The sequence below is a fragment of the Leopardus geoffroyi genome, chromosome C1, assembly GCF_018350155.1.
Source record: "Leopardus geoffroyi isolate Oge1 chromosome C1, O.geoffroyi_Oge1_pat1.0, whole genome shotgun sequence".
Lineage (NCBI taxonomy): Eukaryota > Metazoa > Chordata > Mammalia > Carnivora > Felidae > Leopardus > Leopardus geoffroyi.
The window spans coordinates 160,915,069-160,942,098 of record NC_059328.1 but is presented as its reverse complement, the minus strand read 5'-3'; the positions used below and the strand labels follow the sequence as shown (position 1 = coordinate 160,942,098).

Genomic DNA, 27,030 nt, shown 5'->3' with positions numbered 1-27,030 from the left:
TCTCAGATCCACTTGAATTGGAACTACTTCGGTCCAAATTCTACATCTCTGGACACAGAGAAAGGGAGTTGGAGGGGTTGGAGGACACCTGAGAGAATCCAAGTTTAGGGAAAAGCTTGAACTAGCCACTTTTCCGAGTGCACTTATTGGCTTCAGTTTCCCATCTCTTCTCCACTCTGAGTGTCACAAAGTGAGCTGCCTCTTGGGTCCTGATCACAGAGGCCACCTGTCATGATAACTACAGGTGCTCACATTTCCTTGATGCTCTGCAGCTCAAGCTGTATTTAGAGGGTGGCAACTTTGCAAAACCCGTTTCAGTAGAAGCAAAAGTTAGCACAACCCCTGACTGCCCAGACACCTTCACTGAACTTGCTCTTTAAACTATGACCAGAGCAGGGATAGTTTCTATGTGGTCTGCTAGAGGCCCCAAACCTCTTCACCTGAGCCCAGGTGTGAACAGGTGCTGAGGAAGGAAGGGTATTCTGATCAGAAATCGGCCTTTGGGAAATGCAGAACGTGGCCCCTTGGATTTCCTGCTTCGGAAGCAGGTGGAGCTGTGGGCTTGCCAGCTCCAATCCCAGCTAACTTGGCTCTAGCCCTCAAAAGTTTCCGTATCTCCCCGTGCTGGGATCCTCTGGGTCTCCATCAGAAGAGCACAGTCCAAAAGGGGCCAATATGGTCTGCTTAGCAGGTAGACCAGCTGGATACTGCTCACACCTGGACAGGTGGGGCCGATGTTCTAATTCCTAGTGCAACAGACAGTGGTGTGTGTGTGTGTGTGTGTGTGTGTGTGTGTGTGTGTGTGATGGGAGTTCGGAGAGGGGCTCTCAAAAGTAACCTCAGGGATGGCCACTTAGGGTAGGATGAGGGACATGTAGAAGGAGCCACAGGGGACTGGGAAAGTCATGTTTCTGGACTGATAAAGCCCTGTAGGGACCAGGCCCAGGGTTCACAGGCAAGAAAATGTTTGTGACCAACCCTTCCATTTGCGGGCTAATCTTTTCATCCGCAAAAGCAGCTATGAAAGGCTGAGGGGTGGTTGGCCCCTGAGAGTACCAACGTGGGATCCACAAGGCGGAAAAAAAGAGACTTTAAAAAAATTCCCAGCTAACATCTAGGCTCATTTTTCCCTCCTTACATGCACATGTGAAAAGTTTAGAGATTCAAAAATTAACCACCCACTCTCTCCCCCTAGTAACTGTCAGAGATGCAAGGAGCACAGACACAATGGTTAAGAAGGAAAAGCTTTTTACTTGGTCAGAGTCAAGACAAGGCAAAGCGAAAACCATGCATCTCTAGAAATCCCTCCTCTTCCAACCGAGGGCATCCCCATTCCCCTCCAGAATCTTTTCCCTGCATTGGGAAGTGCGGAGCATTGGGAAGCCGAGCCGGCTCCAGGATCCATCCCTCTGAAGCCGCTCAGGCCAAGGCAGGGCTTGAGATCTGAGTTCCCAGCTGCCCTCAAACCCCACCGGGTTTTTCCAAGAGTAAATGCTAGGTTGGTTACTGCGTGAACTGCCGTTCGCCTGTGTCTTTTAAAAGTTCTCCAGCTAGATTTCAACAATTTAGGATAAAAACCTCCTGGCCTCTGTGACCTTCAGGCGGCTCCTCAGGCCTCGTGGGGCAGTTTGGTCAGGATCTCCACGCCCCCCGACGTGATGAGAATGGTGTGCTCGAACTGGGCGGACCTGAAACACACACAGCAGCCATGGGAAAGAGCGACACCCCTAGCTGTGGGGTCGGGGGACGGGGGCGAGGAGCAGCAGCCCGCCAGGGCCAGGGCCGTTGATCGAAGCTTCCCTTCCCATAGAATTCAAAACCAATGGCACAGAAAGCAAACACCTTTGATTGTCCAGGGAGACCACAGTCCATGCATCCTCCAGGACTTTAAATTCGGGGGATCCCTCGGTGATGATTGGCTCTGTAAGAGGGAAAATATTTACTGCAGTGATCTAATCAGATTCTTGTCAAATATTGTTTCTGTTTCGGCTGATTATGAAAAAAGAGAATAAGATGGTTCTCTTCCCCTCCCCGCAAGCACTTCCCCCACGGGTTCATGTTGTCATCTCGCAAGGGCTGATAATTGATGTTGCTTACATAGTATACTACAAACTAAACAGTAGGAAGAGGAAACACCACCGCATTAAAAAATGTATGAAGTTGCCTAGTTCGTAATTTTTTTTTAGAAAAAAGGGCATTTTAATCAAGCCTTAATTAGGACCCTGTGGATAATAACCACCCAAACACCAGTCCCTCTTATAAATACCAGTCAGTTTTTAAAAATATTTGAATTTTTAAAACATGCTCAAAATGTTCATTAATCAGCAAATAACAATTTTCTTATTTCACTCTAATTGCTTCTCCATTAAGTACCACAGTCAGAAATATGATGCCTCTGAGGTCTGAGGTGACTGGAATTTGGTGGTGACACCAACCACATGATCAGCCAGGAATGGGCAGCCAGAAAGGACATACCACTTGCTGACAGAGAGCAAGGGACATAATCACTTCTAGTCACTGGGTGTTAATGAAACAAAACAAAACAAAACAAAACAAAACCCCAAAACCAAAACCAAAAAAAAAAAAAAAAAAACCCAAAACAAAACCAAAACAAAACCAAAAACCAAACGCCACATTATGCTGGTAACAAAATTAGAGGTTGGATGGCTGCCGTCTCCTAAATGTGTCGGTAAGTATCTGATTTAGGAAGATGGGACTCGAGGATATTATTTAATCAGATTTGCTATGCATCTGAATTATTTCATTACACTGATTGGCTTTATTATTCCTTCACGGGACTGCCTGGCCTAGGCCAGCGCTGCTGCCTCCACCCAGGAGCCACCGCTCTCTAAAGGGGAACTTGGGCACTGACCTATGGTGAACGCCATTCCCTCCTCCATGAGTAGATCGCTGTCATTCGCTGCAAAACAAAATATATGGAGTAGGGGGAGTGGGAAATGGAGAGAAAGAGAAACAGAATTAGAAGGACAGGACTGCTCAAAAACCTTGGTCATTTTGCTTATTTTGTTTTAGGGTAGAAGGAAGGATGGAGAGATCTAGAATCCTGGTAGTGGCTACTGCCAAGGGGTTAAACACAGGGGTTCTGGGCCTTAGCCTCTGCATTTTCTTTGCTGGGGGGTCAAGACCCCTGGGAAGGGTGCACCAAGGCCTAGCAGAGGCAGCCTGGGTGTTCCAGACACCTGTTGCGTTCCCCCCTCCACTGTCCCCTGGCCACTTGCTTCAAGGTCTCCTGGTTTCACTGGGTCCTAGGCCCTGCCCTCCTACCCCAAAGAGGAAGATACCTTGGGGAACTGATACGAAGGGAAGGCAGCCACTTAGTGTGCAGATTGGAACAGGAGGCTAGGACAGGGCGGGTAACCCTGCAATAACTCCAAGTGTTGGGGCAGGGTGGGGTACACGCCTGAGATGCTCTGTCTGCACTCCTGCCTGGACCTCCTCTGAGCTGCCTGGGGCGGGGGGAGGAGGGACTCTCTGGTGCAAAAGGAATTCTGACCTGCTGGGTCTATGGAGATCTTCCGGGTAATGGGTTCCAGGCGGTATTCCCTCCAGGGACTGCTCCCACCCCAAGCACACAGGTCAAGGCCCAACTTTCCTTTGGTCCCTGTCCAGGTGTGCAGCTCCCCTGGGGGCCACTCTATAGAACTGCCTCCTACCCACACCCAAATCCTCCCACTGCTCTGGCCCACCCTTGCGTTCTCACTGTAGGGTGCACACCCAGGCAGTGAAAAGAGGAGGCTCTGGGGAAGGAACACAAGGGTGGGTATAATCTAGAAATCACTAAAGAGTACATGCTGCTAAATAGATCAGCTGTCAACGCTGTGTAGGATGTAATGAAGTTTAACCACAACAGTCAGCGGTTAGAGAAGGGGGTAGGAAAAGAAAAACAGAAAACAGTCGTATGTACATGCTGCTGGGACATTGATGCAGTGGCATTTTGTTTTCAGTAACTTTCTAGGCAAATATCCCTTGTGCCTTCTAGCCATCACCTTTTGTGGGAAGACAAAAAGCAAAATAAACCTTTCTTTGAGACTGAAAACTGCTGGGCTCTAATCCAATAACATTGTAATGTGCTGGTTACAATTAAGTAAGCCCCCCCCCCCCCCACTACACATACACATGCATACACACCAAAGGATGATAATAGGCATTCAAAGTTAGAGGAGCCTCAGGAACAAAACTGCCTTTTCCAGATTCCATTCAATCACTTTCTTACCATGATGCCAAATTTCTGGATGTCCATGAAAGTAAGATCCTATCCCATGTCCCACAAAATGTGGACAGACTTGCAAACCATTCTGATGAGTTATGTGGCTTTAAAAGTGACCAAACAAAATATTTAATTAAATTAGGTAAGTTTTTAATGCATACTTAAAGTCACTTTAAAATAGCCCCTGAAAGAGAAAAAATCAGTTATATTTAGAGTCAGATGATAATATTACTGTTTTCATTATTCTGGAATAATTAAAATTGTTGCCATTGCATGTAATGACTCCCTTTGGATAAATTAAGAAAAAAGGTATGTATCTAACATAGTAGTTTGTTTCATTTACCTTAGTATAGCATTCAAACAAGGCCACTTTTAGATAACAAATGGATGTTATCTCATATACAGATTGATATACATAACCAAAATACATGTGTATAGAATTCAGGGAATAAAAACTTGCCTTGTTTGTATGAGGTTTCGCCAAAGACTGTGCAAATTAATACTAATTTGAGAACCAAACAGAGAAACAAAAATGCAATCTAGAAATGTGACTTCCTACTTTTATAGTTCCCTTGTTTTGGCCTATTTCAAAACGTTGTACATCTTAGAAACAGAAACACTCATACAAAAGGTCCAATCTGCTTTGTCAATATTCTTAAAATACTCCAAAACTTTGTGATCATTGGGATTTCCATGCAAGACCTGTATCATTAACAAAATTCATACAGAATGTTTTTTAATCACTGTGATGCTTAAGAGAAGCTAGTATTGTGATTCCTAATTCTTAACGCTTTATTAGTTATTTCTACATGCAAATGTACTGGGTTCCATCTATTCCATATAAATGAAATGTGGCAAATAGAATCCAACCCTAAAATCTTCACCTATAAAGTTAAGAAGTTGTTTTTGAAATCAGGTGAACATATTCATTTCTAGGAGTACCACAAAGGTAAGAACATATATACCATTAACAATTTATATTTCCACATGGATAAGGGGCACAGTGCCCTAACCCTAACCATAACAATAAATCAGGATTTATAGGACTCCTATTTAAATTTTTACCAAAATCAAAGTTTTCAGATCTCAAACTAGAGTTTCCAACAGACCCTAGGTTCAATTTAACATGAACTCAAAGGCAGCATCTCTATGAGCATTCATGTCAATAGTTATCACTGAATACGTTTAAGTTGCATCTCCAGACCTGTAAGATATCTTCCCTTGGACCAGGATGTCACTACAAATAGCAGGTGGACAGCTTCTCATTCAGAATTAATTTCCATGTAACCGATAGTGCAGAAATAGGTAAGCTAAGCATGTGTTGACGACAGGAATAATAAGTCAACATTTTTATCTCTTAAAGTTGTACCTTATGGTTATAGTTATTTCTATGTGCTTTTGCTCTTTGGGCAGGAGGTACAAAAACTTTTCCAAGCTGTTTCCATTTGTACCACACAATTTCTGAATAAAAACTGAGGAGTGGATAGAGGGTGGAAGAGAGACTGAGACAAGACAATAATGATCAAGACTTTTTTTTTTTTTTTTTACAAGAATGGGTTCTACTTAAACCTGTAAATTATGTGACTTCAATCCCAACAGATCTCAATGATTCTAAGAACAGTCAATGTAAACTGTTCTATTTTATTTTCTAAACAAAACAAAACCCTAAAAAAAAAAAAAAAAAAAACCCTGGGATCTAACTGATTGGTAGGCATCACAGCTACATCTTAAATGTGTGTTACAATGGCAATCTTCGTTTTAATTTCTGATGAAAGGAGAGGAAGAAAACCCACTCTGAAAAAACACTTGGGTTCCCTCTGCCATCATCCCTCTCATTCCTCTTCATAAAAAAAGCTGGGCAATTACAAGGTGGCTAAAGATATTTGAGTGCATTCTCCTACAACAATTTGCTGCCTGGATCCTGCTGGAACTTATGGTCATAGGAGTATCATAGAATGTATGTGTCATGAATGCAAAGGTCAGGATTTCACAGCCGGGTGGAAAGAAGAAAAGAACCGGACAAATTTCACTCAGCTCCTTGGCTAAGCACCCATCTCAATGCTTGATTCCCAGAAGCTAAGTATATATTTCTATCTGCTTTTTCAGGGTATTTTCCTTTTGGATTTGTAGTGAGCTTTTCAACACATACTTACTGGGACTAAATGCCATTAAATCTCATTAATGTCCCTAATTACTACTTAAAATAATACTCCTTCTACTACTTTGGAATATATGGGAAACACAAGATTATCTACCTGATTCTAGGGTCCCAATCTAATTTCATGGAGATAATCCAAGGGACCTGTAATAGCAGGTCCCGCTCTAACAGGAAAGCAAGTAGTGGTAACCCTGACTGTGGCATGGGAAGGTGGAGCATGTGTGCTTTTCTTAACTGGTGTGTTGAGGAAAATGGAAACAGCTGGACGGGCAGGGGTGCCCAAGAAATGCCTCCGTTGCGCCCCAACACCAGCCATTACAGGGCCTTGATCATTTCTGAGCACAAGGGTCTTCTTGTCCTGGACATTCCACTCATGAGATCTGCCTTCTTTCTGCTGAAATCTACTGAAAAGAATTCTCCTGGCATTAGCTGTTTTGTTCTGATTTTCCCTAACTAGAAATCCTCTCAGGCAGTACGTTTACCTATGAGCCTGAGCACATTTATGACTTGAAGTCCTTCATAGGGACTATTTGGGGTGAGAGAAGAGGGGAAAGGAAGAAGGAAGTCTATAAACATAGTCTATGAACTTACTTTCAAATTATACTATTATTATAGTTCATGTTTCAGTTACAGTTTATAGTTGAAAGAGAAATCTCTCTTAAGGAATTTCATCTTGTGACTGTTTTCTTCAGTTTAATTCCCTTTCATGAGGTAGTTTTCCTCAATTGAAGTGTTGTCTGGAGAAATTAAAACTCTTAATACATTTCAGCTACATTTTATGACTAAGGATACATTCGCCAAGAGGGCAGAGGAGTACTATATTTAAGTGCATGCTCTTCTAAAGAAATAAAAATGCACACGGAAATAGTTTTATCACCATTTCTACGTGAATCCTATAAACAGCACCAATTTCCAAACAGTCGTATCTCTGATTAAATGGCACCTGATCTTCCAAGTTACAGAATTTTGCTTCAGTCTTACCAGATTTTTATTTTAAGCAGTAAGCTTTGAATGAAGGAATGCACAAGTCCAAGGATTCCCTCTAATGACAAGTAATGTTTAAGTACAATTAGTAATATTTTTGAAAGCCAACAACCGTTTTCCAAAAGAGCGGTACACGTTTATGTCTCAAGCTGGATCACAAATTACTGTATTTTTCTTACAATAGTGCTCAACTTTTATTTGAGGTTTTCTGTTTCCGAAAAGCAGACATGATGGATTGAAATAAAAGATAATTTATTGCAGTGCTTACTTTCGTGTGCAGAGGGAAGCAGTGTAATTGTAATTTACAGTAGCTGTCAAGAAAAATCCATCACGGATGACATTAAAATGACTTATTTTGCCTGAGCCACTTATTGTTTAAATGTGCATAATCTAATAGAAAGAGATTATTTTTAAAAATCTGCTTTATATTCTTCTAAATTAATATCAAAACATATACTTATGAATTAAACATTAAAAACCATTTATTGATACTTTCATCATGACATTTACAACTGTAAGTTTAAATTATTTTTGATTGAACTGTCACATATTTGGGATGTGTGAATCTACACATTCACAGTATTCTCATATGCATGGATCATATCATCTAGAGATAATTACAAATACACGGATTCAGAAATAATTTAAAGCAAATGGAGGTACAGGGAGTATGGTAACACTGTAGCCCAAACATCACTAGCCATCCCTCATGAAGCACAAGGGCACAGAGAGAACTCTTTTCATTAAACTATTTTAGCCAGTGTTTCTCCAGAGATATCATCCCATCCTTACAGGCTTCAGAGAATTTCAAAATTTCCCATAAAGATCACTCGGTTTTTGGTGACGTACTACTCATAAAAGATGCTTGCATGTTCTTTTCATGGTGTATCAGGAGAAGGAATTTGTGCGAAAGATGGTAAATATCTTAAAATAAGTAAGGCTGGTTGAAAGATGCTTGTAAACCTTCGGTGTGTAATGATTCCAAGTACTTTTGGCTTAAAGGTGGAGATTGTTTATTTACTCCCTTGAGATCTTGCCTGAATAAGAAAAGGCGAAATAATAGAGGTCCAGAAACACTGCCTTAACACACCAGAACAAACATTTGTTAGTCCCCAGTGGCAGACACAAGCCATCTAAACAACGAAATGTATCAGGGTAAAAGTAAAAAGTTCATTGTCTATTATTTTTCACGTAGTTTTTGTAAGTGTAGTTGTTGAGACTGATCTGGTTTTCAAAGGAGCTTGTCCATGCAAATTCATCCTCTGCGAAAACTGACCTTTGCATCCAGATAGCTAAAATCCAATGTCACTTTCAATTCTACTCTTCCTCTTCTTCTTCTTCTTTTTATGTAGCTAGAATTAATGTAGTGAATATGTAATGAAATGCATTATCCTGCATGGAGATTTATCAGATTTTCCGACTGAATGCTACGCTTTGCGAGTACTAGCTGGAGTTCACCTGCATGTTGGTGTGGCGTGTGGCTCTTTTTTGTAAAGAGTTAAGTCGTACACAAAAAAAGGGAACAAAGGTCAGCACCCAGCCGCCACTTGAATGTGAGATTTTTCTTTTTATTCCCCTTGATGTATACTAGGCTCTGTGTTATTAGTCTTAATGATGGAAAATTGTAGTGTTGATACAAATCTTTTTTTCAAAGTAGTAGGCGGGAGCTCCATTTGTTAGTAAGTTTTTTTGTGACTAAAAGCCACGGACAGTACATTTATGTAGCAGTAAAAGGCCTAGATGCTCTTTCCATAGCAGAGCTAATTATTCCTACTGTGACCTTACTGATCTAGCCTGTTCCTAGCACATCTCATCTGCACGCCTGTTCCTCTGTGTAGATGGTGTCAGAGAATATGAAAAACCCTATAATGAAACCATTTTCATGATGGAGAAAGGCTACTGGAGTTGCACTTGCTACAAAGAGGCTCAATTATATGAGTAATTGTGATAATTTTCTACATTCATAGCCTTCAATGGGGAAAAAAGAATGAGAGCCACAAAGGAAAATTACTTTAACAAGAAAGTACAGAGAGTAAAAATGGAAGAAGAGACAAAAAGGGGAAAAAATAACCAGAAAAAAAGTTTAAAAAATAGATCTGGAGGGAGGAATAGCGAGACAGGGAGAACAACAGAAATGCTCAAAAGCCCATGTGCAGCTGTGTTGCACAATTAAATTGAATTTTTTTTTCTGCAGTTGATGAATGTGACTACTGCAAATGTGCCTCTGTAGTTAGCTATCATTTGTTGTTCCGTGACAGGAAAAGGATAATTACCTCTCAGAGAGAATCAAAGGCTGACATGCCCTTTAGACACAGCCATGAATGCAGAGCTCGATAGAATGCTTGAATAAGAATCTAGTGTTCTCTGCCCCCTTCTACTGAAGAATAAATTTTGTTAAAATGCAAGAGCACCACCAGTAAATTTGTTGAACCCTAGGTGTTCAAAAATATGAGATACATCTATCGACTCATCCCATTTGCAAAAATAAAACTGCATTTTGAATTCATTTCTATTATATTCATGGACAGTAAGATAGTGAGATATGCATTAAATTTCTTTTCCCAGTAGGGGTCTGATTCAACATTTCCTATGAAAGAACAGAGAGACACTATCCTTTTTTCCCAGGCTAGTTAGCCTATAATTTAAAACTGTCAAAAACACAATTTTGCTCGAAGTCTTCAATAAAAGCTTCTCAGATATAACCCAAAGAGATTTTACTAAAGTTTGATTCAGACATTGTTACAATATTTTTAAAGCCATAAATACATTTAACTGATATTTTATTGCCTTTTTTCTTAAAGTATTTGAGGGCTTACGAAGAAAAAAGGCAGCATCTTTTCAAGGTGACTACGCCTTCCATCCTTTAGACAAACGGGAAGTGTTCAATGGTTCATATTAATGAGAACAGTGCTTTAAAAGGTACTGATGTGATCATCTTTAACAAAATGTATTACTTTTAGATGAAAACACATATTCCGTATGTCTACTTCAAAACAGTTATGGGGGAAAAAAGATCTAAATGTAGGTAACAGATTATAGGGAAAAGTCTTGAATTCAGAAAATACACATATACTCACAAAGCACGCATAGAATACCGTTTGGAAAATAAACAATGGTGTACAGGAAAACTGAACTGGACGAGAAAAGGACATTAGCTTACCCTTTTAGCCTGTTTGCTAATCCACTGATTTGAAAGGTAAGGCTTGCTCGAGCTAATGCTTTTTACCTTTGTATCACAAGAATATGTTTCACCTCATTCCTTTATAAAATTTAGCTTTTCTCCTGTTTCATTACCCAAGAGTTGGGATGTTTACCCCCTTAGGTACTTTTTTCCATATTTGGTATGATTTTGAGTAAAGGAACACTACAGACTAGTATGTCGAGCTAAAACTAAAGCAATCGTATAAATATTGCTTGCTGCTCTTATAAGTTTCCCGCTGACCTGAGTATAATTCACTGTTTTAAAATCTTTCTTTTTTTTTTTTTAAACCCAGGGAACAACACTGCAGCTTGGCAGTCCACATACTGATATCAGACTGAAATGATGGTTCTGAATCATAAAACATGTCATCAACTTTATACCAAGCCACCAATAACCTTTGTACCATTTGCCAACCCTCCCTTTACTTGTCAGTGTAAGGCTTACCTGATTGTGTTTCCAATTACAGAGAAGGGAGCCCCCGCTCTGCAAGCTGCAATTGCTTCATCTCTACACCTCCTGGCAACCTCCACTAACTTTTTACCACATTCGTCCACATTGCCCACCAAAAATGTTTCAGAGGTATCTCCATGGTAGCCCTTGTAATAGACCTAAACACAGGCAAACATTTTAAAATATGTTCTCGTTTGTAAATGTACTCATTAAAGTATTTATTGTGCTCATCTATGCATTTAGTAGATTCATATATTTCACCCTTCCGGAATTACTCTCAAGTTTCCCTACCAAAAAAAAAAAAAAAAAAAAAAAGGGACATGCTAAAGCCTCACAGAAATTTAAAAAAAAGAAGCCATACAACAATATTACAAAATTTAAAAATAAATATGTAATGGTAGGGCTATTTCAATAGCATTATGATTAGCAATGCTATTAAAATGTTTTGATACCTCATTTTGTTTCTGAGAAGACAAAACTACATATGCATAATTTACTGACCAAAGACACTGACCCATAATTACTATAATAGGTCTAAAGAACCCAGAAGTATTTAACATAGTGAGAAGTTTCTTCAGTGTCATGGAGATATATGATCTTTTATTTACCATTTCTATACTTGGAAGTGATAGATAAGAAGAAATAAAATAGACTTGTCAGTATTAGACATAGGAGAATTTAGTTCTAAGAATTGAAGTGGCTTGATATGAGAATGAAATATGCTATGGAAAAGTCCTATCTGGAAGTGAAACCTTAATCAAATGTTCCAGATAGCAGAATGTTAACAGAAAACACTACACATGGGTTTTAAAGGAGTAAACGATAACAAAATAGACTTAAGGATAAAATTACAGAAAAAACAATTTTATCAGTTGTCAATGATTCAGAAGGCCCCATAGGATCTTGAAAAATACCAGATTTGTTATAAAAATCAATAATAACAAACACTATAATAAACAGAGAAGGTAGAGGAGACTGGTTGAAAGCTGATCCTTAGACATAACATGGCATTTGCTATTTTGCATAAATTTGACCTATGTAATTATTTTTCACATTTCTCTTTCTCATGAAGTAGAATGCAGAAACTTATAAAAAAGATGTTTATCTGAGCTTCCTGACTGTTTTAATACTGATTTAATATCTTAAATCTGTATACTATTCTGCATTAAAAAAATACTATCCTCTGTAAGGGAAGCAAGAAAAGTCTTTACTATGTCTTTGGTTTCTAAGTTAGAAAACTGAGGCATACACAAGTAACTTGTCTCAGGTTAGTGGTGGAATACAGAGGTAGATCCAGATTAATATGATGGGTTATTGGCTTCTAATCAAATGTTTTCTCTACTATGTCAAATGACCTTAACTCCTTGCAATAGAATTTTATACATTTATTCCCATTTGCCATCCAAGAAAGTACAAGTTTGATTTTATACACAAATATATAACAGTTGCCAATACAAGAGTAATAATCACTTTACAAAATGCATAGGGGCACCTGGGTGGCTCAGTCCGTCAAGCCTCTGACTTTGGCTCAGGTCATGATCTCGCGGTTCGTGAGTTCGAGCCCTGCATCAGCCTGCATCGGACTCTGTGCTGACAGCTCAGAGGCTGGAGCCTACCTCAGATTCTGTGCTCCCTCTCTCTCTGCCCCTCCCCTGCTTGCGCTCTGTGTTTCTCTCTCTCAAAACTAAACATTAAAAAAATTTTTTTAATGTATAACTCAGTGTTTTATAACTGTTATTTAAGTAAAAATATTTTTAAAAATCTTTATTTGCCTTTGTATAATTCTTTTGGCTAGCTTTAAAAATGACTACTTAGAAAACTCAATATATATGGAAATAACGATACTTTTGAAAGTCTGTGGCAGTTATCTATAATTAGGATTTGTGTTCACAAAGTAGTCTTGTTTTGTACTTCATTTATTAAACAAATATTTATTGAGCAACTACTCTGGATATCTCATTGTCTATTTTTTAACATTCAACTTTCAAGGGGGAAAGACGCCTGTTTTCCTGTGATGTATATACTACATGTAAACAATTATAAAACACATAATGAGTATTTTCTAATAAAGTATAAGGATCTAATAATGGAGTCTTTCACTTAATAAAAGATCTCATAAGAAATATAATTTGTGGGGAAGGGTAAAGAAAAAGAAACATAATTTGTTAAGATACCTACCTGTATGCTTCCTGACTCCTCCATATTTCTAGACACCTGAAATATTTCACTTTGCTTTATTAGTTTTGCAACTGTGAAATATTTGAATGTTAAAATTGGAATTGTTTATTAAAAGTCTTCAGGAAAACAGAAAAGGCATGGAATATTCTCTTTGGATGAACTGGAAGCAGCAGGAAAGAGTGTGCTGGTTTCATTCAAAGCAGCAATATTTTATAGGGGGTGATTAGGTGAGATGATAAATGTAAAGCCCCTAAATCAGTTACAATTCAAAAGAAAAGTATATCATGAAAAATACTTTATTTCAGGTATACTTCATAAAATATCTCCCTCTACATGATTCTGAGTTGGAAAGAAAAACCAACTGAATCTATGTGGAGCAAATGTTCAAGTATTCTAAGTAGGACAAAATGATATATGAAAAAGTATCAGCAATAAAAGAATCCCTGACTATATTATCATACAAACTGATAGGAAGACAAGAGGGTGAGTTAATTTAAACAACTAAAAATTTGACCAAACCTAACGGTTGGATGCCAATTTCTACCTCATTCCCACGCTTACCTGTCTTCATGGTCTGGATAGACAAATAACTATTATTAAAAATATTTCCTCATTAATAGAAGCTATACTCCTTGAATGTTGTCTGTCTCAACAAGTTCTCATCAGATGATTAAATTTTATTTATTCATTTAAAAATAATTTATTAATCATCAGATGTATAGAATTTATCTCCAATCTACATAATCCAAAGGAACCGCTACAAAATTTTTTAGTAAAATGAACTGCCAAGGCACAAATCATCCAAGTCTGAGAATAGTGAGAGGCTGAGGGAATTAGTAAAGGTTAGAGCTTGTACAATTCTAAGTTTCCATGTGAAATCACTTTGGGTTGTTATTTAAAAGAAAGGCTGTTAACCATTTGGTAAACACTTAGGTTCAGTGAGAAAACCACTCTGTTTGTATGTTCCAAGTTCAAGGCTCTCTACACCCTCTATACCAGAAATGGAACACGATGTTACCTTCAGGGATTTTAATAAATCTAAGGAACACTGCTAGCAAAAGAGTTGCTGTCCAAATAGACTGACACACACAGGCCAATGTAGCCCCTAATGACAGAGTAAGATAATGACAGGCCCCACTCAAAATCAGCAGGAAGAGGAAGATCAATCTTGGCAGAGTGAAGGAAAAATGCTGGCTTTCTTCGCGTTAGCTCATCTCATACATATCTAGCTTCAGCAGCTGCCCAGTGCTGTGGTGCTCTGCATTAACTACACAGTGGATCAATAACAATTACACCTTCTCAAAAACATGACACATAGCAGGATTGGGTTGACATTTCACTTAGGCCAACATTGATCTCAGTGCATCTGATTCCAGCCCTAAATTCAAGTCAGGCCTGGGTTTACTTGGAATAAACACAGAGTTAAAGACAAAAAAGGAAACCAGCTGCTTGCGTCTGGGTCTGGAAGTAAACAGCACTTCCCTTGGTGCAGTTCACATTTTCAATCCACAATTCTTCCTGTTGCTACCAGCAATTCTGAAGTTGATCAAAGACTATTTTTTTATATTATTTACTCACCGTGACATCAATGTTGATAATATCTCCATCCTGAAGAGGTCGACTGAAACATAAACAGAATAAAAATGGTGATAGACAGATCTCAATAAAAGGAATGTAAAAATAAATACCTAAGACTATCACACACCCAGTGAGTCACAATGATAATTTGGAGTGGAAGAGGAATAAATGGAATAACTATATCTAATCTTTAAGTTACATTAGTCACATCAGATTTTACAAGACATACATAATAGGAACATACTGCCATTGTTTAAAAATCTTTAAAACAGTCTTTAAAAAAATGTACTTATTAGTTTCCTTAATTTTGCAAAGACCCAAAACAACAGTTGATAATCTATATTTGCCTACGTTTGGATTTTTACCATTTATATGGTTAAAACTTAAGAAGGTAAAAGAAATATTTCATGAACCATGACTTGTGTGGATTACACACTGCTTTAACAAACATTAAATTATGTCCCGTTGAGGCAAAATACTTCAAAATTTTTGTTTTACCATAATCAGCTTCAAAAGTTTACAGGTGGGTTTCAATTAAACTAGTATCTTTCAACATATGTTATAGATCTTAGTTTCATGTTTTAGTTTCTGAAGGAACAATATGTTATTAAGCAATGAATACCTGTCAGGAATACCATGACATAGCACGTTGTTTACAGAGGTACAAACAGATTTTGGAAAACCTCCGTAGCCTAGAGGTGAGGGATAAGCATCATGACTGATGATTTCCTGATGGACAAGAGCATCTATCTCTTCAGTTGTCATGTCAACCTAAAATATTAAATAAAGAAATTGTGCAGCAACCGTTGAAGTCATTTCCTGCACTCATTGACTATGTCTACAGCTACAGTACTTTCTGATGAGATTATATAAATTTACTGTGATAAACTTGTGATACAACAGTTTAATTAATGGTGATTAACATTAAATTTTTAATTGTGCCTTTTGGACAACTGTTTGGGCATAGGATGGTGTTATGGGCTATTAGGAAATGGAGACTTTAAACTCTAAGATCCTTTAAATTATCCGTGAGTCATTCAATGACACGACTCCTTTGGGCCTGAACACTTCACAAAGCTTCCTGGGCAATTCCCTCCTCTTCTTCAATGGTTAGTGCCTCAGGCTAGCTGAAGCATATAAATACATTCTCAAAAGTATCTTCAGTTTAGATGACAAAGCTTGAAAAGTAGGTCATCCCACACCTTCTTATCTAAGAGAAATCTTACATGGGCTTTGTAGCAATGGTGGGGAGATTATGGATCATTATTTTAAAAATTCAGTCTGATACCTATCGTAGAAATTTGGTTTTCACAAATCTTGATTCCTTTCATACCTGAATAAATCCATTGTTTTAAAAAAATACTTTGGAGAGTATTTTTTCTCAAACTCAAACTAAAAAAATCCTCTCTCAAACTAAAAAAAACAAAAATAAAATTGAGTTTTATGAGTACATGAAGATATCTCCATAAACTCATAAGTCATAAAATTCTAAAACAAAATCTTTTATTAAAAATTAACTATTTCTGTAATATTTCTTTGTGTTATTTGATACTCACATTAAGCTTAGTTATGTTGCTATAACAACTTTATTACACAAATGATACCCTAAGTGTTTTCATTCCTGAGACTCACTTCTTAAATTCTGCCCACCTTTTGGAAACTACAGGCCTATATATATATATATATATATATATATATATATATATATATGGATTCCTATAAAGCAGGGTGTTTCAGATTATTCTGGAAGAACTAAATCTTGTAGTAAGATAGTTGTCCATAGTTACATTTTTATATTACCTATAGCTTTGTGTTATCTGCTCTAATCTTTCTTTGCAGAGCTAATGCAAGAAAACAGGAAACAAAGGATGAGGCAGAACAACTCTTCAGGCACACAGAAATAATGTGGGGAATAAAAGCAGAAACTACAGGCAGGAATAAGGAGGCAGAAGTCAGAGCTGTCTGCCCTGGATCAAGTTGGACAGGCTGACTGGGCCCAAAGTATCTCTGGAATCCTGATACTTAAAACTGAATTTGCATTTTAAGTTACCTCTTAAAAAAACACATAAAATAATAAAATCCCTTTCCCCCCCATCCCAGGCTTTACTTGGTTTTTAACAAATTAGATGTATACAAAAGAAGAGTTAAATGGAAAGAAGGCAAAGAGGAGGGTTTGTTGCCCCTTCTGTAAGCCCTTCTGAGGCTTGGTGAGACGCCACCTTTAAACTCTTCCCAGCCAGGAGGAGGACATGACGGGCCAGCTGACAAGCCTGACGAAGCCCTTGAATCTGATCTTCATTCTTAACTTCTATGCTGTCTCCCCAGTCGGGTACAATGCCTGTCGTCACATAGTCTGGCTTCTTTATGTGCTTGAGGAAAAAGGATTGAAAATGAAGATCAGAACCCAGCACACGACAATGGGATCATTTTTTCGGACACAGCCTCCTGCTTCATGGAGCTCTGCCCTTCCTGCCGGAGCACCGACCTCCGAAGCCAGCACAACAGACCCTCCAGGCTGCCCCCAGTTCCTTCCCCTGCCCTTTTGAACTTAACGTTGCCTGTTAGTGCTGCTTCTGGATGGTCTGTTAACCTTACTGTGCTTTGAGTCAAACTGGTCTGAAGTAGACTTCTGGTCAAAACAAACAGTGGTTTTCTTTTCTTCCTCCTCCCAAGCCCGTAAGAAGCATTATTGCCATTGATGAAAAAAATAGCACCAAGCTTCCAAATTGCCCAATGGCTAATTAAGAGCACTTTCATCTTCGTAACACAAAGATAAAATTTATGCAAAGGATAGCTCACAACACCCTCTCCGAATGAACGTATGTAAAAGGCTGACTGTCAAGTCTTCTGAAGCCTATTACGTAGACACTTTTCTTACACTTCGCAACTGTACCCAAACTAAGAAGGGACTAGAGAACAAAACCAAACAGCTTTCTTTTCTTTTTCTTTCTTTCTTTTTTTTTAAGTGCATAAAGAATACCTAGAACATTTCCATCACTTGTCAAAAACAAACAAAGAAACCCCCCCAAAACTCAAAACATTCAACTCTGATCGCCCTTGCAGAACATTCTCCACTGCTTACTTAAACCTGTGGGCAGCATTCAGAAAATAAATACAATTTTACACACAGAGCTTCTTTCAGTCCCAAGGTTTTGCTCAGCTCTTTACAATCTATTTATGGAAAGTGCCACATAAGCATTGTTGAACAGTACCCAGGAAAGGTACACGGCAGTTGGGAACAGGAAGCTGAGGGAGATAACGCTATTTCAATTGACATCACAGCAACTGTGGAAGGGCTGAGGTTAGGGGTCTGCTCTTCGTGAAGCGTATCACACAGGGCTTAGGACTGTCACTGATTCCTGTGTTCAGAGGGGCCTTCCTGACACAGGTAATGCCACTGCTCGCAGCACCACAGCTGAGCTCTGGATGAGCACCTGCTCCTACAGCTTTGCCACCAGGGCCCAAAGCTCGCCCGGTCTCCCCCGCAGACTGTGCTCTCGTCTCCACTCTGCTTTGTGATGTGGCCAGGTTACAATTACAGGCAGAAGGGCTGCTGGGTTGTCACTGACACTTCTAAAACAATACATTCATCTCTCTGGACATTTCCTTTTCTTTCACACTAAGGAAATACCAGGAATATACTTCTGGGCTCTGGTAGCCTGTCTCACTGGCCCCTTTCCACAAAAAAGGGCCACTCACTTTCAGGGAGTATAATATACTTAATGTGGGTTTACTGCTAAAAAAAAAAATGCATAAAAGGGGGAAGGCAGGTGATTTTGTGAGAAATCTATACTTCTTTCTGCTGTTCTCATTCGTCCTACATGACCCACACACCTCCTTTATACTGCATTTCGAAAATAGATTCTTTCCACAGAATTGTAATCTCTGAAAAAAAAAATCAAGAATGCTCTGAGGCAAGAGGTTTTATTTAATTATTCTAAAAGAGGATTCAAAAACAGCAGCACTAATCCTATGGAAAGTATAAGGGCAGGCTTTAGGAAAAAACACCTAGTGTATTGGCTTCAAGTAATCTCTCTTGAATGATCCCAATTTGACAGCCAATTTTTTTATTTCTCTGAAAAAGTTAAGAAACTATAGACACGTAATTTTACCTTCATGTTAGAAATTTAATATAGAAAATTTCATGGTAGAAACTAATTCTGAATAATCTAAGCAGCTGTAAGATGAGAGGTTTAGTTAAAAAAAATTAACGTGATAGAACTGCAGATGTTACAACTTCTCAAATCACAATTTTAAATCATAAACCAACTTTAAAAATTAGGATTCAAAAGGCTCAGAAATGAAAGGCGCAAACACATTTGATCGCCTCTGCAGTTAACCTTTATCTTGGCTGGAAAAAGCAGCAGATCATAGGCAATACAGTACCTCAGGCACTGGGTGGGCTGGAGAAGCTGCGGCCGGCAAAACTATACTGTGTGAAATATCTCTTTGTCTCCGGAAAAAGAAATTTCTTCTTTGTTGACTGCTTGACTGCTTGTGTAAGTAGATATGATTGAGTGGTGAAGACAGAATTCTATGATAACCTATGAGCAGAAATAGGCATATTTTAAGTTAAAAAACCTAACATAGTGCTACATGTTAAGATGCTGCTTTGTTGTCTATTAAATCATTATCCTAATCCTTCACTGGCTCAAAAAAGGAAAAGCCCCAAATAGAAAGGAAAGCAGTGGTATTCTGAGTTCTAGTACAATAATAGCACAGCATATTTATTAGCTAATACTATGTTTACATAAATGTTTGACAATGGAAAACTCCACTCTAAAGGGAAACAAACATATAGAAGCATCTGCTAAGTACCAGGTCTGCAAAAAGAACAATTTCTGTTGTGGTACCTTATGCAGCAAATGTGCGGATGACCCTAGATTCAGGGCACTGTTTGGGTGGCTTTATATTCTTTAAAGCTGTTTTCCTTTCAAGAGTCATGGACAAATTGCCAGCTGCACTTTTTGCCCTTGATAGGATTACTACTCTGTGTTAAGTTCACGTGCAGGAAGGCATTATACCAAAATTCACTATGATGCATGCTCAAGTCAGATGAAGACTAAATAGCAGAAGTGTAGGGTGTAACCCTGAAACAAAATGAACACAGGATCCGAAAGTACCCACAACAGGAATTTAGAAACATCTATCAAAAATTTTAAATACACATATCCTTTGACTCAGCAGTTCATCTCCTAGGACCTTACCTTGCAGGTATTATGCAATAATGGATATACGAAGATGGACCCTCACTTTGTAGTAGAAAAAAAGGGAAATAACACAAATTCCCCTCAATGCGGGACTGGGGAAATCTTTATGGTATATCTGCGCAACAGAAAACTATGAAGCTATTGGAGAAGAAGCTAAAACATTTTTATGTGTTGATATGTAAAGAAGCCACCATCCGTTGTCAGGAAAAAAAACACATGCTGAACAATATGTATAAAAAGCCCATTGATGTAAAAATAATTTATACATTTATATAAGTTTGTATATGCCTATAAAATTTCTGAAAATTGATACTCATCAACAGTGGTTATTTGCGAGGCATGTGATCGGGGCTGGGGGTGGGGAGGAAGACTTCCTGATTCATTTTATCTTCTTCTATACTTCTAACCATCCACTTTTTAAACCATCCACTTGCATTACTTTTATAATTAAAACAATAGTTTGAAAATTCCCCAACATGTCACAATTGCACATCCGGGATCAGCAAACGATAGCCCGAAGGCCAAATCTGGCCTGCTGCCTGTTTTTGTACAGCCCATAACCTAAAAGTGATTTTTTATGTTTCTAAATGGTTAAAAAGAAATAAGAAAATAATATTTTTTAATATGTAAATCATATGAAATTCAGATTTCAATGCCCATAAATAAAGGTTTATTGGAACACAGCTTATAATTATCTATGGCTGCTTTGAGCCACGGTGGCAGAGTTGAGTACTTGTGACAGAGACTGTATGACCCACAAAGCCCAAAATAATTACTATCTGGTCATTTACAGAAGTTCATCAACTTCTGGTCCAGAGCACTGCTTCTCAAAATGTGGTACCTAGACCAGCATATCAACGCCACATGGGAAAAAATGCAAAATATCGGACCCCTTCTCAATTTACTGACTCAAACTTTGGCATGAGGCCAGCAATCTGTGCCTTCATGAGCACTCAGGGTGATTCTCCTGCCCATTAAAGAATGAGAATTACTGGCCTAGAGTAACATTTCAGCTGTGAAACATAATAGAAACGTGAACTGCTGGTGAGTACTGGCCTCCAAAGTCAAGATCTCCAAGTGAACTGGAAAAAGGCACGGACACAAACAAACCCCAGTGGTCAGTGATTCAGTGTCCTAAGTTTCACTCAATTACGTTCTTCCATAAAGTTGAATGTAATTGTGTTGAATCAAACTTCTAGAATCGTTTTGGTGTTATTTTAAACAATTCCAAATACTAGACAAAATGCAGCAATACCACTTCTTTTAACAATTTTTTTTTTCAACGTTTATTTATTTTTGGGACAGAGAGAGACAGAGCATGAACGGGGGAGGCGCAGAGAGAGAGGGAGACACAGAATCGGAAACAGGCTCCAGGCTCTGAGCCATCAGCCCAGAGCCTGACGTGGGGCTCGAACTCACGGACTGCAAGATCGTGACCTGGCTGAAGTCGGACGCTTAACCGACTGCGCCACCCAGGCGCCCCAATACCACTTCTTTTAAATATCAAAAGTTCTTGGGGCGCCTGGGTGGCTCAGTCGGCTAAGTGGCCGACTTCGGCTCAGGTCATGATCTCGTAGTCCGTGAGTTCGAGCCCCGCGTCGGGCTCTGTGCTGACAGCTCAGAGCCTGGAGCCTGTTTCAGATTCTGTGTCTCCCTCTCTCTGACCCTCCCCCATTCATGCTCTGTCTCTCTCTGTCTCAAAAATAAATAAACGTTAAAAAAAAAAAAATTAAAAAAAACTAAAAAAAAAATATCAAAAGTTCTTTTAAATAGAGGCAGGTACATATTCCCTGAAGCTTGTACATTTCCAGAAGACACCACCACCAGCTCTAGGACTGTCGACTGGTATATGGGGGCAGGGCATTTTCCTAGGAAAAGCAGATGGTTGGAAAGCAGAAGCTGGACTTTCATTTAGGCTCTATCACTCAGTAGCTGTATGGCTCTGATCAAGTTTCTTCTTTTGAGTCTCAGGTGAGAATTAATTAGAATATGTGAAAAAGTATGTGAAAACACTTTGCATTCTTTTTTTTTTTTTTTTTTTTTAATTTTTTTTTTTCAACGTTTATTTATTTTTGGGACAGAGAGAGACACAGCATGAACGGGGGAGGGGCAGAGAGAGAGGGAGACACAGAATAGGAAACAGGTTCCAGGCTCTGAGCCATCAGCCCAGAGCCCGACGCGGCTCGAACTCACGGACCGCGAGATCGTGACCTGGCTGAAGTCGGACGCTTAACCGACTGCGCCACCCAGGCACCCCAACACTTTGCATTCTAATAAATGGTATTTCCTTCAAGAACGCTTAAAAAGTAAAATGAGAAAGAAAATATGTGCTCCATTATAGCTTCTAATACTGAGCACTTACTATGTGTCGATTACTGTACTAGGCACTTTACATATGTTAGCTCCTGAATCTTAATGAGAACGCTATGAGTTGTGAACTGTTATTGCTCCATTTCACAGTTGAAGATACTGAGGCACCCAAAGGTAAGTAACTTCCCCAGGGACATGTAGTAAGTCCCAAAGCTGTGAGAAAGCAGATCAAGTTGCCTCCCCAAAATATATTATTTTTCTCATACGCACGAAAAACATCCAGAAAACGTAAAGGCATTACAAAACTATTAGAAGGTACTACCATTAGGTTATTTTTCCAAAAGTGGTTTTGGGTTGACCTAATCCATCCACTCTCTCAAGCCCTGCTCCCTTCGTTGACCAAACACAGGCTTCGGTGAGGTGGCTGACAGAAGTTGGCTGGCAGTCTAAGGATATGGAACAGAAAATCTGGATCCCAGCTAAAGCAAAGACTTAGGTGGAATCAACCGATGACTCCAGGCTCCCTAACTGCATCCCTAGATAGGATCACAAACAAGACACAAGGTTGTAAGTATTTCCCTTTGGAGGAAAGTATGTGTTATGATTGCTGTTCTGGTAACACTAATGGAATTAGTAACAATAATAATGTGGTTAACATTTAATGGCCACTTTCTTTAATGAAGTTCAGTGGTAGGTGCTCTGCATACACGATCTTTTCCTTACCAATTCTGTCTGGTAGGCAGGCGGCTGTTGATGGCACCATTTTACAGATGAGGAACTAAGACTCACACCTCTAGTGGTCAATGGGGGGGCCTAAGGCTCCACATCCCCTGCCACCAAACCAAGGACTGTGTCTGCCGCTCCTAGATGCCTTTCTATAGTGTGCAGGGGCTCTAGTAGATAGCATGCTTTTCTTTTTTTCCTCAGGGATTAGATTTAAAGGAAAGTTTTTTTGAAAAATTATGAAAAAATAAACATGGGACCATCCAACATTTAGATTCACGAAAATTCTTAGATCTGACCTAATTGGGAGGCATTGTAGTAGTGAAAATAGCATGAGCTTTGAAGTCAGACAGATCTGAGTTACCAGAACTTCTGTGCCCCACATTCTTCACCATTACATGGGAAGAACAGTGCTTTCCTCTACACTAGGCTGTTGTGAGCATGAGCTAACATATGTATGTAAATCATCTTAAAAAGCAGGTGTTCCATAAGCGTTAAATTTTTTTCCTTTCTCTTCTCAAATCTGCAACATGTTTACCTGCAGGCCTCTAAATTTATTTATTATTTTATTCAACAACTACTTACTGAGCTCCTCCTATATGCCATGCTCTGGATGGAGACTGAACCAGGTGACAAAGTCCCCGCTCTCATGGAGCTTATATTCTGTGGCGGAACACAGACAACAAGTAAACCAACAAATACATTAGATTACATAAGATGGTGATATGCATGATGAAAAATGGGCCAGGGTGAGCAGCGGATGGCACCTTGGAACTATGGTTCTGTTCCTGGTCCCGCCAAAACCTAACTATGTGACCTCAAGTAGTAACAATAATAGTGAACATTGGTTGAGAGCTTCCTGGTGCCAAGCTCTATGCTGAGCACTTCAGACGCTGCCCACTGATACAGAAAGGCTTAAGAAAATGAGGGAGTTGTACTTTATGATCTTTGAGGTCTCCTTTAGCTCTGACATTTGTGCCTTCATTCAGCAGCATCTGATTGTCATGCTACATCCCAGGCAATGGGATGATGTAGATGCCGATCAATTTTAGGACGTATGAAGATTTTTTTCAATGCAGCTGATTACATGATAGAGAGATCATCTTTATCAGCATTATCAAGTTCAAGTACACAGTCATTACAGGGGGAATCTTTTTTATGTACTTAAACTTGAGGCACGAAGTCACCAGGCCTCTACTTGGATATCTGGCTGAGGCTTTTGAGACATTGACTTTTAGAATGAACAGTGTTGCCAATGTACCTGTCCTGTCAAATGATAGGCTCACTGCCGAAAAGATGCAGGCACACCCACACATGACTTAAACACTGGGAACACAGCCTGAACATATCCAATCTGTTGACAATTACGGTTCTGCACTCTACTCAGAAATTGCACTTTCATATGATACTTTTTTATTTGAAGCAAAATCTTTTCTTTCAATCTGATAAAAGACACCCTATAAATGCTGTCACAAGGTAACAGGATAATAAGGTACCATACCGTGTTTATTTCACTAACTATTCATTACAAACTAGAAAAAAAATCTACTGTTTTCACAGGTGAAATGAAGAAATGGGCTTAAGAAATACATGCCTTTAGAAGATAATGGTCCTCCAATTAATGTGGCAAAAAAGAGGTGGGGCAAAATCCTCTATTTTGTTTATCATATTATAACTAGTAAATAGTAGTTAACAAATTTTCTAAATGCAGAGTGAGTAAAATTAAAATCTCCAGTACCAATTATATTCAGGGTCGAAGGATAACCAAACTATAGTTACTGCTACATACTATTCTAGAAAAGGTTTGCTGAGTTTCCTTTGTATTTCCCTTCTTTATAAAAGCCCTGCTTTGTACACTGGAAATTAGTACAATACAAATATTATGTTAATTATATCTCAAGTAAACAAAGAAACAAATAAGAGCACTGCTGATACCTTATCACAACTGCATCTAACTTTCCAACTTGCTACCGTCAATGTTACAGCTAATTTGATGCACAACATCCATCATCACAGGCAGGGACACCAGCCAGGTTTCCATCAGTCACAGGACTGGCCTCTCTGTCTCTGGGGCACCACCATTTACCTAGGACGCATAGCACACCCCCTTTCGTTAAAGCTATTTTCAGGAAACAAGGTTCAGGTGTGTGCTAATTATTGCAAGGGACAAGCTGACCAATCTGGGTTAAGAAGACACAAATTGAAAACCATCAGAAACCTCAGGAGAGGAGAGCCCCAGATCAGCAAGGAGCTGCTTTGGACTAATTTGATCTTAAAAGAATGATCATAGTGAGTGTTGTTACTGTTGATTATGTAACAGAAACTCTATATAGGGTTCCTTTAGGCAGTACATCTATACGTTATTTGTTATAAATACCAGAATATTTACTGTTATCAAAGGTAATAGTAAGAATTATTTTCAGTGTCACAAAAATTCTATCAGCGTCTAGTTTCAGCTGAATGTCGAAAATTACAGGCAACTGCTTCTGTCACTCCATGGAGGAGCACACTGTGCGGCCTGAGTGTCTTTTGAAATTGGTATGTGTCCTCTGGGTAGTGCAGCACATTCTTCCTGTTTTAAATTTGTATTTGCAATGGAAATCTAAGTTATGGTTTTAAATATTTTCATATTTGGTAATAGCATCAATTTCTAAAAACTCCATTTTATTTCCCTTTACAGATGAAGTCTGAAAGGTGGGATTACAGAATTCAAGTATGATGGAGGGAGGAATTCATTTTAAATAACTAATGTTGCTGCATGCAACATGCCCTATATTTACTGGCCTCTTACTCAGGGTCCATTTTAATTGTTATCTGCTCATGCATTCTATACCACATAATGAAATGCTTCCATTTCACCCACTGAGCCCTGGGTTTTTCTGTGCACCTCTACTAATGACCCTTAATTAAGCCGATTTTATCCTTGAAAATGTGAGTTTTCTTCTGGCCAACAAGTATTTTTAGGGAAGAGGCCTGAATGAACTTTCAAAAAGACATTTAAAATGCTTATTATTTTAAGCAGCTGTAAAACTGAACAAAGTATATTTATTTGTACTCAAGTGTGGGCTACCAACACCTGTATTTTTCATTGTATGTTTCCAGGGAAGCACTTTCACCCTGCAGCCAGCCATCAATCCTCCGTCATGTTACATTTCAGAGGTATTAAGTATCTGGCTAGAAAACAACACAATAAAGTAGCCTGTACTACTTTACATTAGTTAACAATGTCAACCAGAGATAATATGTAATTTAAAAGACACTCTGTAAAATGTCTTACTGAATATATTTTTTCATAATGATCAAATGCCAAAGTCTAGTAACAAAACTATTATTTATAGCATATCAACATCTAATTGATTTTACAAATGGAGGCAATTATTTTGGATGAAGGGGGGAATGCCTGCCAGATTTAAATGATTTATGATTACTAAGAGAGAAAACAATGTTTTGCTAATTCATTTTCAAATATGGCTCTTACAATCATTGATAATTTTAATTTTTAACCAAATGATTTGCTTAAATAATACAATGACTTACAAAAAAAAGTAACTTACATTGTGACAGCAAACTGAGATATTTTTAACTGTTTAGAAATATTGCTTCCTACAGTAGGCTCGAAAGGGACTGTACCACAGAAATACATTTTCGAGGTGCTGATTTAGAGTCACAGAAAGATCACACTTCATGAACTCCAACCAATTACCTAGAGTAGGAGCACAGGCTTTTATAGCACTGTGTGCTTCAAGTCCAAAAGGGAACACTGCAAATGCATCCATGCCTTATATTTCTTGACCTAAAGCACTGACTGTCTGCTTGATAGGTTTGATAACTTGCACAGATGTTGTGAAAGGAAAATTAAATAGTCTGCATCACTTGATATAACTCGCATTGATTTTCATAATCTAGTACTAAGATGTACATGTTTCAAAAGTAAATGAGAAAGATTGAAGGTTCCTTCCCATTTCAAGGAGACTATAAAGCAGACAAGAAGCTCACATTTCACAAGAAA

At 38.7% G+C, this 27,030-nt stretch overlaps 1 protein-coding gene across 2 annotated transcripts in view; it reads right to left on the bottom strand.

Moving 5' to 3' along the window:
* Nucleotides 1-1,231: 1,231 nt before the first annotated feature.
* Nucleotides 1,232-27,030, bottom strand: part of METAP1D (methionyl aminopeptidase type 1D, mitochondrial) — a 90,939-nt gene continuing 65,140 nt past the window's right edge. The window contains exons 2-10 of one of the 2 annotated variants that reach the window (XM_045480202.1): nt 19,165-19,322; nt 16,998-17,147; nt 15,401-15,549; nt 14,779-14,821; nt 11,017-11,180; nt 4,235-4,332; nt 2,873-2,920; nt 1,843-1,921; nt 1,232-1,688 (exon numbers count right to left, since the gene is read on the bottom strand). In XM_045480202.1, the coding sequence (XP_045336158.1) occupies nt 1,610-1,688; nt 1,843-1,921; nt 2,873-2,920; nt 4,235-4,332; nt 11,017-11,180; nt 14,779-14,821; nt 15,401-15,549; nt 16,998-17,147; nt 19,165-19,322 (968 nt within the window). In that variant the 3' untranslated portion in view covers nt 1,232-1,609. Of the gene's footprint in view, nt 1,689-1,842; nt 1,922-2,872; nt 2,921-4,234; nt 4,333-7,605; nt 8,408-11,016; nt 11,181-14,778; nt 14,822-15,400; nt 15,550-16,997; nt 17,148-19,164; nt 19,323-27,030 lie in introns of those variants that run through there. The other variant, XM_045480203.1, reaches the window with a different exon arrangement.